Below are 12,953 nucleotides of genomic sequence, written 5' to 3' on the forward strand. Positions count from 1 at the left end.
CTTGAGCCCGGGAGTTGGAGGTTGCTGTGAGCGTGATGCCATGGCACTCTACCCAGGGGGATAGCTTGAGGCTCCGTCTCAAAAAAAAAAAAATGTTCCATATTTTTATCTGAATCCACACACACAAAAAAGGGACCCTCGTTGGTCCCTCTGCATTTCCACAGCCAAGCAGAGTGCACAGGAGCAAGGTGTATCTGCTACTCAGCAGTTGCGACCTGGGCCCCTGCTGCTCACACGTGATTGCCTTTCCCCAGAGGATGCATCTGAGTAGCAAGAGCCTGGACACTAGAGGGGACGGTCGTGTCTGTCATCCTGCTGTTTCCTCCCAGTTAGGTGGCTTTGGGCCAATCTCTGAGTCATCTGTGAAATGAGTGTGGGAATTCCCACCTTCTAGCAGCTGTGAGCCTGAGTGAACTAAGGTGCATGGCTTCTGTCCTGGGACAGGCCATGAGAACCCCCTGCCCACACCATGGTCAGAGAAGCACTCACCATGTCCACCTCTGAGATGCTGTCCAGGCTTTCCACTTGTACGTCCACACCAACAGGAATGGCAGGGCCTGGGTACAGAGCACGACCAGAGGATTTGTTCTTTATTTGAACTTTACTGTGACAGAAATAGGCAAAAGGAGCCTTTTTCCTGGACCCTCAATGCTATGTCAGACTGAAGGTTTGGTCATGCCAACCTGAAGTCACACCGGAGACGAAAGCATGGATGGAATCATAGGCTGCCTCCCTGAAATATTCCAGCAAAAGGCATTTTGTTTGTTTGTTTGTTTAATTTTAATCATTCTGAAATGATGAAGTTATAGATTTCTGCCTTGTTTATACATACTCACGTAAAGATACAACTGAGGTTGAAGGTTGAAAGCTGGGTCGGGTCTAGGGAGAACTCAGCTTTCTCCTTACTCCACCCACTTTATTTTCTGTATTTCCCCACTGACTATGCACACTCTTTCATCATGGAAGCAGTGGCTCTTGTACGGCCTTGACAAAGGCATTGCATGGTAATGGGCACCCAGGGTCAAAGTCAGATTCAGGTCATTTGCCAAACCCACAGACCTGTCCTTGCCACATGCTGGAGCAGCTGCCCAGGGAGAGATGACACTCTGGGTGGCCTTAAAATCATCTGATTTTTTTTATTGTTGTTTGTCTGTTTAATACTGTTAATGAGTAAGAAAGCATAATAAAAGGAAAAGACTCTTGCCCCCTCTGTCCCTGTGTCAGGCTGAGCATGGAACACCCTCAGATCGCCATGGGGTGAAAGGTGGGCTTGGATCCAGCATCGGCAGACTACAGGCTGGATAGAGATGCCCTTCTGGGCCTGCTTATGCTCTAGGCAAAGATGAGTGGATGAAATAAAAGGCAAGAGAATGATTTTTAAAATAAAAAATTTTTTGCAGTTTTTGGCCAGGGCTAGGTTTGAACCCACCACCTCCAGCACATGGGGCTGGTGCCCCACTCCTTTGAGCCACAGGTGCTGCCCTAAAATAAATATTTTTTCCCAGGAAAATAAACCCATAAGGACAAAAATCCTATTTGACACTAAGAGGGCTGAAACCCAGCAGCTGCAGGCCAAGCTTCAAAGGGCTTTGCCATTCTTTTGCACTAAATCGTTATTTTCTCAAGCTATTTCCATTTAATTAAAACCACACTCTGCTGTCAGATATATGCCCTGAATCCTGTCTGCCAGCTCCCAGAGAACAAATTTAGTGCAAGGTTGTCATTTCAGAGCATTTGCAGGAGGCAGCTTTGGGCTACAGCTGGCCTATCCTCCCCTTGCCCTTCCCACAGCCAGCCAGCTGCTGGCCTTGCTGATCCTGCACCATCCTTGTCCAGAGCAATGGCCTGAGGAAGCTGGCTGGCCCAGTCTGGCACCGTCAGCCTGGGTCTCCTGAGAGTGCACTCAGCAGGGCTGGGTGGGCGGATACCATAGGCTTGGCGCCTCATCCACCAAGCACAGCCAAGGCCGGCTAGAAAAACAGTGAAAGCCGCATGGTCGCTGGGCTTGATTTCCTGTCCACAGACTGACAGAAGGACCTGGGGAACAAAGACCCCTGAGAATGCACGTCTCACCTCCGAAGCCGGGCCTCATACTGAAATCATGGTCGTCTATCCTCAGCAGCTGCTCCGACTTCATCAGAGGCGATTTGGTGATGTCAGGGCTTCGTTTCAGAATTGGGCTGCTGGGGGGAAAAACAGGTGATAACATATTGGCCCAGGCCAGACAGCCCTGCATTCCAACTGCTCTTGGCAGGCTCCAGGGGAGGTCTTCCTTTGCTTTTTAAGCTACGGGATACCCCCTCATTTGCTTAGCTCTCTGGATAAATGAGCTGGCCCAGAAGGTCCTCAAGCATGACTGAGGAGCTCCGAAAATACATTAAATGCTCAGGCCACACCTCAGAGATTCTGATCAGCATGCTTGGAGAATAGGGCCTAGGAATCAGTGTTTGTAAAAGCTTCCTTGATGATTTTAACATGTAACCAAGACTGAGAATGGCTGGTGCCAGTCTTAGTAATAAGCCCCAAACCCCTCAGAGTGCCTTGGCCACTCTGGGGTTTTGAGCTGGAGGGGACAGCTGGTGACAGCGGATGAGCCTGGCGTCGTTGACCCCTGTTAGCCCCTCTGTGGATGAAGATGGATATCCTTCCAGTCAAAGGCCAAACATTGTGCTATAGCTTCAGAATTGCACCTAAGGACATTTTCATCTACTTTCACTTTTTCTAGATAGGTAACATATCTGCATGTTTGATAATTTTTTTTTTAGAGACAGAGTCTAACTTTATTGCCCTCAGTAGAGTGCTGTAGCATCACAGCTCACAGTAACCTCCAACTCCTGGGCTTAGGTGATTCTCTTGCCTCAGCCTCCCAAGTAGCTGGGACTTCAGGTGCCTGCCACAATGCCCAGCTATTTTTTGTTGCAGTTTGGCCAGGACCGGGTTCAAACCTGCTACCCTCGGTGTATGGGGCCAGCACCCTACCCATTGAGCCACAGGCGCCACCCAGATAATTTTTTTTTTTCAGAGAAGTCTCCTTCTGTCACCTAGGCTAGGGTGTTTGGCATCATCACAGCTCACGAAACCTCAAACTCCTGGGCTCAGTGATCCCCCACCTCAGCCTCCTAAGTAATTGGAACTATAGGCTTATGACACCACAGCCAGCTTATTTTTATTTTTTTATTTTTTATCTTTGAGACAGAGCTTCAAGCTGTCACCCTGGGTAGAGTGCTGTGGCATGACAGTTTACAGAACCTCCGACTCCTGGGCTTAAGTAATTCTCTTGCCTCAGTCTCCCAAGTAGCTGGGACTACATGCGCCCCGCCACAATGCCCGGCTATTTTTTTTTTTTTTTTTTTTTAGCTGTAGTTGTCACTGTTGTTTGGCAGACCCAGGCTGTATTTGAACCAGCCAGCTCTCTTGTACATGGCTGGCACCTTAGCCACTTGAGCTACAGGCCCCAAGCCAGCTTATTTTTATTTCTTATAGAAATGGGGTCTTGCTATTGCCCAGGCTGATCCTGATCTCGTAGCCTCAAGCAATCCTCCAACCTCTATCTCTCAAAGTGCTAGGATTACAGGTATGAACAAGCACTGCCTGGCCAGGTATAACTTTTTTTTTTTTAAGGACAGTAAAGACTCTGCCTCTTAGTTCTGCCTTTCTTCATCCCTTCCCTTCCCACAGGTACTTCTCTTAACTGGTTTCTTGTCCATCTGGCCAGGGTTTCTTATAGATACAAGTAAATACACACACACACACACACACACACACACACACATATTACTAGCTCTTCCCTTTCTTTATATATGAAGCTAATGTATTACTTAAACTCTTCTATAACTTTTATTATTGTACCTGCCAGAATTTTTTTCCATGTCAGAGTACCCAGATCTCTTTACATGGCATAGTATTCCACTGCATGGACCCACCATTGTGCATGTGACCAGTCTATTGATGGATGTTTGAGTTATCGCCAGTCTTGTGCTATTATAAGTAGTGCTGCAATGGTCTTGAACATTCTTCTTTCATCTGTCAGCTCCATCTTTAGAATCCACAGAAATAATCAGCAACCTTTCTACCTCATCCTATCCTGACACCAGGGCTGTGTTCTCTCTGGTGTCCACCACCCACACTTCCTTTCCCCAGCGCAGTAGCTCCCAGCCTTTGGCGTGCAAGAGCATCTCCTAGAGCTCTTGTTAAACTTAGACTCCCCAACCTCCCACTGCCCCGCATCTTGGGATTCAGTAGGTCTGGGCTGAGGCCCAGGAATTACATCCCCAACAGATCCCGGCTGCTGCTGCTGCTGCTGCTGGTCAGGAGACAACATTTGGAGAACCACAGCCCAGATGCAGTTTCCTCCCTTCTAACTACTTAACCCCACCCATAAGTTCTTTGCTCTCTTCTTCCTAAAGAGACTCTTCAGCACTGTGGAGGAGATGCTGCCCTGACCTCCACCTGAAATTGCCTGCTGTGTGTCTTTTTTTTTAATTTTTTGAGACAGAGTCTTGCTCTGTCACCCTGGATAGAGTGCTGTGGCATCTCAGCTCACAGCAACCTCAAACTCCTAGGCTCAAGTGATCCTCTTGCCTCAGCCTCCCAGGAGCTGGTACTATAGGCCCCACCAGGTTTTTCTATTTTTAGAGATTGGGTCTCTTGCTTAGGCTGGTCTAGAACTCTTGAGCTCAGGCAATCCATCTGCCTCCCAGAGTGTTGGGATTACAGGCTTGAGCCACCTCGCAGGCAGGCCTCCTAGCATCTTTAGGCACCTTGTTTGTTTTCCTGGGGCTCAGATTCCCCAACTGACAAGAGCTAAAGCTCTGGACTGGGTTGGGGGGAGGATTAATGGGAAAGTACAGAAGTACTTTTACACTGTGCAGTGGTACACAGATGGAAGGCACCATCGCCACTGAGCCGTAGAAGAAGTGTCCTTCTAAAGTGAGGAAGTTACAGTGCTGGTAGCAAAGTGGCCCAGGGAAAGAACTGGAACAGGGAATCTGACTGAGCTGTTGACAGATAAAGAGGGGAAGCCTGGCACATAGAGAGGATAGCCAGTCCTCACTGCCAGGATATCCCCTCTCCCACCCAGCTGGATCCGGGAGCCCCCCTTCCCCTCCGTCTGCTCCTTCTAGGCCCCCCTCCTCTCATCCTCCATCCTCTGCTTCCTGATCCTTGTGAAAGGCTGGGAGATGGGTGGGCACTGGTTACGGTGACCAGACGTCCCACTTTTTAACAATTTGTCCCTCCTCCCCACTGTGTTTTTAAAAAGTCCCGATTTTTGGAAAGAATGCACGAATGGGCAGGAGAACAGGAAGGGAATATACGGTTTTCAGCTGCCATGTGGCTATTTTGCCAGAATATGAATTTTATATTATTTTTGTTAATTTTATAATGTTAAACTGTAATAATTACAAATAATTGTTGAGAAGTGATTATCGAGAACTGCTTATCAAAGTTTGCATTGTTGTCAGGCCCTGCCCCCCCCATGTTGTCCTGCTTTACAAATGTTAAAATCTGGTCACCCTAGCTCTGATGGAAATCAGGAGATCAGCATGGAGGTGAGGGGAGGGAGCACCTGCAGAGCAGAGCTTGGGGAGGGAGTAGGGCAGAGCTTACGTACCTGCCTCGCATGTGGGCGTCTTCATGCACTTCCCGTCTCTGTCTTTGAGGCCTACTATGAAAATAAAAAGCAAAGACACTCTAGAGACAGTCTAGGCATCACATCAACCACATACCCCTCACCCTCCAGATTTGCCTCAAAAGGAAAAGACAAACCAGGAGGCTTCAGGGCACTAATTTAGCCTTCTGATGAGCACCTTCCAAGTACTTACTGGAGCAGAGACTGGGGGATTAATTACTTAGAAGGCCTAATTTAAAGAATTCTGACTTGAAATATATCCCCCACTGGCCTGAAATTGATGCCATTTTCCAGAATGTTCTTAAGGACAAGTACATTTTAACTTTGATCTGCCATAAAATTGTCACTATGGAGATAAACATATTGGGTAAAAGATGCCGCTGATACATTTCTGCCCTCTGGCTTATGAGTTCAGCCAAAGGAGCACTGAGAGGAGGAGGAGGTGGGGAAGGTTAGTTCTCATTCCCACTCTGCTTTGATGCCAGGGACCAGCAATGCCTCTGTTACTCTGATTACAGTGTCTTCAACAAACTCCGGTAATGCTGTTTCCCCTTTCAAACAGCCTGCCATATTGCTTCCATCCTGCCATATCACTACCCACATCTTTTTATTCACTTATCATTAGTTAAGCCCCTTTCAGCATAATACTGTTTTCTCCTAGGATTCAGCTGGTGCATGGGGACACATCAGGATGGATGTATAGGGATTATGTCATCTGCACTAAGTGGAGCAGAGGCAGGTGTGTGCTTGTCAGGAGTGGGTCCCAGCAGTGGGGAAGAGCTAAGGCAGGAGGAAGGGATGCTGTCTGTGCTCCAGGCCATCACAGTGGCCAGTTGGCAATGGCTGTGTGAGGCTGCAGGCTCCAATGGCAGAGTTCCTTCCCTGGTCAGCACTAGCATCAGACATGTTAGCAGGATGACTGAAGGAATCAGCCCCTAAAGATGGGACCTGCAAAGGGAGGGAGATAAGAGGGACTGAAAGAGGGGGATCTGGTCGGAAACAAGCTGGGCACAGTTGGCTTTGGGCCAGCCTGAAACAGAGCAGGACACTGACAAAAGGGAGGCTCATAAGCCTATGAGATGCCACTACCTCTGCCTTCCAGAAGCTTGGATTCTAGCCTAGGGAAGACAGATGGAAAGTATCCTTATCACAGGCAACATCTATTTTACAAAAGTAACCTTAATGTTTTCCTCATTGTTGTTTAATATTTTAAAATAACTTTTTTTGTTTACATGCTTATGTAAAAAGAACTTAGAAAACAGATTAAGCATAAAAGAGAAGATGAAAAACAACTCAGAAATAATCTCTGCCATTCTTCACGTGTACCCTCATAGTTCTCTGAGAGAGAGAAATCATGCTATGTGTAACTTGCTTCTAAACTCAAGTTACACTGTGGTCACAAAAATTAGGGTAAACCCTAAATAACAAAAAGAGGGGAAATGGAATGTTCCTAACTCAAAGAAATGATAAATGTTTAAGGTAACTGGATAGCCCAGTTACCCTGATTGATTAGTACACATTGTAAGCCTGTATCAAAATATCACACACATCCCACACATACATGCAACTAATATGTACCCATAATGATTAAAAATAAAGCATCTTTTTAAAAAAGGGCGGTGCCTGTGGCTCAGCTGGTAGGGCGCTGGCCCCGTATACCAAGGGTGGTGGGCTTAAACCCTGCCCCAGCCAAACTGCAACAACAACAACAACAAAAATAGTCGGGCGTTGTAGCAGGTGCCTTTAGTCCCAGCTACTTGGGAGGCTGAGGCAGGAGACTTGCTTGAGCCCAGGAGTTGGAGGTTGCTGTGAGCTGTGATGCCACGGCACTCTACCCAGGGGGATAGCTTGAGGCTCCGTCTCAAAGAAAAAAAAAAAAAAAAGAAATAGAAGACTCATTTTAGGGAATGTCAAAATACATCAGAAAGCTTCAACAACTGATTAACCAAGCAGAAGAAAGATTATTGGAACTTGAAGACAAAGATTTTGAAGTAACACAGTCAGTAAAAAAATGCAGAAAGTAGGCTCGGCACCTGTAGCACAGTAGTTACGGTGCCAGCCACAAACACCGAAAGTGGAGGATTTGAACCCAGCCCAGGCCAGCTAAATAACTGCAACAACAACGGAAAAATTCAGAAAATAGAATAAAGGATGAACAATCACTAAAAATATATATAGGATTATATAAAGCAAACTAATAAGAATTATAGCTATCCCTCCAGGAGAAGAAAAATCAGTAAGCATGGAAAACCTATTTGAGGGACTGATAGAGGAAAACTTCCCTGAGAAAGCTAGAGGTTTAAATATCCAGATACAAGATAATCTTCAAACACCTGAACATATATACTAAATAGGACATTACCAGGACACAGGATCATCAGCCTGACCAAAGTCAAAGTGAAGAAGAAAATCCTGCAAGCTGCAAGATGAAACCAACATGTTACTTACAAAAGAAAACCCACCAGACTAACAGCAGACCTCTCAGCAGAGACCTTTCAGGCCAGAAGCAACTGGGATCACATTTTAGTTTTTTTACACAGAAAAACTGCTAGCCAAGAATTTTGTATCCTGCAAAACTAAATTTTACAAATGAAGAAGAAATGAAGTATTTCCCAGATAAGCAACCACTAAAAGAATATGTTACCTCTAGACCTGCCTTACAGGAAATGCTTAACAGTTCTCTATATGTGGAAAATAATAATTAATATCCACCAATGTAAAAAACACCCAAGAGGTACAGTTCACAACTCTTTTAAAACAGTAACACAAGGGAGAAAACAAACAAAGCAACCAGGTATCTTTTAATAGGAAAATTACCTTACATAAATACTACAGTATTGATGAACAGGAAAGTTGCCTTACATAAATACTAACACTGAATGTAAACAGTCTTGATGCTCTTTTCAACAGACAGACTGGCTGAATGGATGAAAGAAACACACTCAAAGTATCTGCTGTCTCCAAGAAAGTTGCATGGATAGTCATAGACTCAATGTAAAGGGACGGAAAAAAATATTCCACATGAATGAAAACCAACAGTGAGTGGGAGTAGCTATCTTCATATCAGATAAAATAGACTTTAAATAAATAGCATTTTTAAAAAGACAAAATCATTATAGAATGATGAAGAGAGCAAGTCAGCCAGAAGATATAATGATACTAAATACATATATGCACCCAACACAGGAGCTCCCAGATATGTAAATAAAACACTACTACATCCAGGCAAAGAAATGAACAGCAACACCATAATTGCCAGGGACTTCAACACTCCACTGATAGAACTGAACAGATCACTGAGGCAGAAAATCAACAAAGAAACACTGGACTTACACAGGTCTCTAAAACACATGGGCCTAGCATTTTTCTACAGAACATTCTATCCCCAAACCATAGAACATATATTCTTTTCTTCAGCATATGGGACATTTTCCAAGACAGAGCTTATAAGGTTGGATAATTAAGTTCTGAAACTCAGTCTAGAAAAAGTGCTGCATAGCTCACTACTGAATATCACTGTGGTCACATACAAAGTATTCCCTTTGGGAAGCTGTGCATCATTGCCTGGGCCTCATCCACCCTTCAAAGCAATTTCGGAGTGCTTTTTCTGGAATGGCCATCAGAGCTGTTGTCATATGAAGGTCTAACGATTGAGTTCATAAATCCATCCTAGAAAAAGTGCTCCATAATTCATTGCTGAATATCACTATAGTCACCTTAGAGTTGCTCCCCTTGGCCATCTGGTGACCATAAGGATATTCAGCAATGAGGCATGTAGCACTTTTTCTAGGATGAGTTGAGAACTTAATTATCAGACCTCATACAACAACAACTCAGATGGTCACTCCAGAAAAAGCATTCCAAAATTGCTTTGAAGGGTGGACTAGGCACTGGCATCAGTGCATAGCTTCCCAAGGGGAGTACTTGAAAGGTAACCATAGTGCTATTGAGCCTTTGTTCACACTGAGTTAGCAAACTTAATTATCTGACTTCATACATTAGCCTACAAAACAAACCTCCACAAATTCGAAAAATTAAAGTCATTCCATGTATTATCTCAGATTACAGTGGAATAAAACTAGAAATCAACTCCAAGAGGAACTCTCAAATTTATACAAAGTCATAGAAATTAAACAACCAGCTGTTAAATGATCCTTGGGTTAATGATGAAATTAAGATTGAAATCAAAAGATTTTTCAAACTGGATTACAATCACGATACAAGCATCCCCCAAATCCATGAGATCTAGCAAAAGCAGTGTTAAAAGGAAAATTCAAAAGCCTTAAATGCTTACATCAAAAAGACAGAAAGGGCTCGGCGCCTATAGCTCGACCGGCTAGGGCGCCAGCCACGTACACCTAAGGTGGCGGGTTCGAATCCCCAGCCCAGACCCGCCAAACAACAATGACGGCTGCAACCAAAAAATAGCCGGGCGTTGTGGCGGGCGCCTGTGGTCCCAGCTACTTGGGAGGCGGAGGCAGGAGACTCGCTTGAGCCCAGGAGTTGGAGGTTGCTGTGAGCTGTGATGCCACGGCACTCTACCCAGGGGGACAGCTTGAGGCTCTGTCTAAAAAAAAAAAAAAGACAGAAAGGGCTTGGCGCCCATAGCACAGTGGTTACAGCACCAGCCACATACACTGAGGGTGGTGGGTTCGAACCCAGGCCAGTACAACTAAACAACTGTAACAAAAAAATAGCCAGGTGCCTGTAGCTGCAGCTACTTAGGAGGCTGAGGCAGAGATTGCTTAAGCCTAAGAGTTTGAGGTTGCTATGAGCTGTGATGTCATGGCACTTTACTGAGGGTGACATAATAAGATTCTGTCTCCAAAAAAGAAAAAAAAAAGACAGAAAGATCCCAAATTAACAATGTAATGCCATACCTAAGCAAACTACAAAAAGGAAAACAAACCAAATCCAAGGCTAGCAGAAGAAAAGAAATAACAAAGCTCAGAGCACAACTAAATGAAATGGAAACAAAAAATTACAAAGGGACAACAACAAAAAAGTTGATTCTCTGAAAAGATAAGCAAACTCAGTAGTCATCTACCTAGATTAACCATAAATAGAAGAGAAAGGACCCAAATAAGTTCAATCAGAAATGAAAAGGGAGACATTTCAACTGATACCAGAGAAATGCAAAATATCATTTATTCATTAAAAATACTATGAAAATTTCCAAGCACACACATTAGAAAATGTACAGGAAATGAATAAATTCCTAGAAATACATGACCTCCCAAGTCTGAATTAGGAAGAAATAGAAATCCTGAACAAACCAATAAAGAGCAGTGAGATTAGACTAGTAACAAAAATAAATTTACCAACAAAAAAAGCAAAGAAGCCTTGAACCAGATAGATTCACACCCACATTCTATCAGACCTACAAGGAAGAACTGGTACCTATCCTGCAGAAATTATTCCATAACATTGAGAATGAAGGAATCCTCCCTAATTCATTCTAGGAAGCTGGTATCATCTTGATACCAAAGCCGGAAAGGACACAACAAAAAATCTATAGACCAACATATCTTATGAACATAGATGCAAAAATCCTCAACAAAATACCAGCAAACCAAATTCAACAGCACATTAAACAGATAATTCATCATCATCCAGTGGTTTTTTTTTTTTTTTCAGACAGAGCCTCAAGCTGTCCCCCTGGGTAGAGTTCCGTGGCATCATCACAGCTCACAGCAACCTCCAACTCCTGGGCTCAAGCGAGTCTCCTACCTCCACCTCCCAAGTAGCTGGGACTACAGGCGCCTGTCACAATGCCCGGCTGTTTTTTGGTTGCAGCCATCATTGTTGTTTGGTGGGCCTGGGCTGAATTCGAACCCACCACCTTAGGTGTATGTGGCTGGTGACTTAGCCACTTGAGCCACAGCCACCGAGCCCATCCAGTGGTTTTTATCCCAGGGATGCAAGAATAGTTTAAAATATGCAAATCAATACATGATTCACCACATAAACAGAAACAAAAACAAAGACCACACAGTCATTTCAACAGATGCAGAAATAACATTCAAAAAAATCCAGTACCCTTTCTTGATTAAAAAACCCTTAACAAACTAGATATAGAAGAAACATACCTCCAAATTATAAAAGGCGTGTATGACAAACTCACAGCCAACATCATATTGAATGGGGGAAAGTTGAAAGCATTTTCTCTAAAAACCAGAACAAGAAAAAAGAAAACAAACAGAACAAGACAAGGATGCCCTGTGTCCCCCCTTCTATTCAAGAAAGTACAGGAAGTCTTGGCAGAATGATCAGTCAAGAAAAAGAAAGGGCATCCCAATCAGGAACTAGGTAGTCACACTACCCCTGATCAATGACAACATGATCTTATATCTAATAGTGAACCTAAGACTCCACCAAAGCCTCCTAGAATTGATAAATAAATTCAGCAAAGTTTCAGGTTACAAATCAATGTACACAAACTGGTAGCATTTCTATATTCTAACAGCAGTCAAGCTGAGAGTCAAATTAAGCACTCAAAACCATTCAAAATAGCTACAAAGAAAATAAAATACTTAAGGATGTACCTACACAAGGAGGTAAGACATCTCTGCAACTGATGAAAGAAAACACTGATGATGTAAACAAATGGAACTGCTCACAAATCCCATGCTCACAAATTCATACCATCAACATTGTTAAAATGTCCTTACTGCCCAAAATGATTTACAGGTTCAATGTAATCCCCATCAAAATACCAATGTCATATTTCACAGATCTAGAAAAGATAATTCTATGCTACATTTGGGACCAAAAACAGAGCCTGAATAGCCAACGAACTCTTAAGCAAAAAGAACAAATCTGTAGGCATCATATTACTTGACTTCAAATTATATTACAAAGCTCTAGTAATCAAAACAGCATGGTATTGATATAAAAAAGGAGATATGGGAGCGGTGCCTGTGGCTCAGAGGAGTAGGGAGCTGGCCCCATATGCCAGAGGTGACAGGTTTAAACCCAGCCCTGGCCAAAAACTGCAAAAAAAAAAAAAGGAGATATGGATCCATGGAACTGAATAGAATTCAGAAATAAAACTATCTGTGTACAATCAACTGATCTTTGACAAAGCAGACAACAACATACACTGGGGAAAAGAAGCCCTATTCAATAAATGGCTGGGAAAACTGGATAGCCACATGCAGAAGAGTGAAACAGGATCCATATCTCCTGCCATACATAAAAAGTAATTCAAGATGGTTAAAACAAGGGTAGCACACAATTGTAAGAGGGACTTTACCTAACAAATGCTATCAGTGTAACCTAATTCTTTGTACCCTCACTGAACCTGAAACAATAAATAAATAAA

At 43.8% G+C, this 12,953-nt stretch overlaps 1 protein-coding gene across 3 annotated transcripts in view; it reads right to left on the bottom strand.

Moving 5' to 3' along the window:
* Positions 1–12,953, bottom strand: part of LOC100958621 (gamma-aminobutyric acid receptor subunit rho-1) — a 70,652-nt gene that overhangs the window by 44,780 nt on the left and 12,919 nt on the right. Inside the window, exons 2-4 of one of the 3 annotated variants that reach the window (XM_012809950.2) lie at positions 5,612–5,662; positions 2,074–2,180; positions 490–557 (exon numbers count right to left, since the gene is read on the bottom strand). In XM_012809950.2, coding sequence (XP_012665404.1) covers positions 490–557; positions 2,074–2,180; positions 5,612–5,662 — 226 coding nt within the window. Of the gene's footprint in view, positions 1–489; positions 558–2,073; positions 2,181–5,611; positions 5,666–12,953 lie in introns of all 3 variants that reach the window. The other 2 variants (XM_003797515.3, XM_003797516.3) reach the window with 2 other exon arrangements.

The sequence above is a fragment of the Otolemur garnettii genome, unplaced genomic scaffold, assembly GCF_000181295.1.
Source record: "Otolemur garnettii isolate 467f Iridium unplaced genomic scaffold, OtoGar3 scaffold00118, whole genome shotgun sequence".
NCBI lineage: Eukaryota > Metazoa > Chordata > Mammalia > Primates > Galagidae > Otolemur > Otolemur garnettii.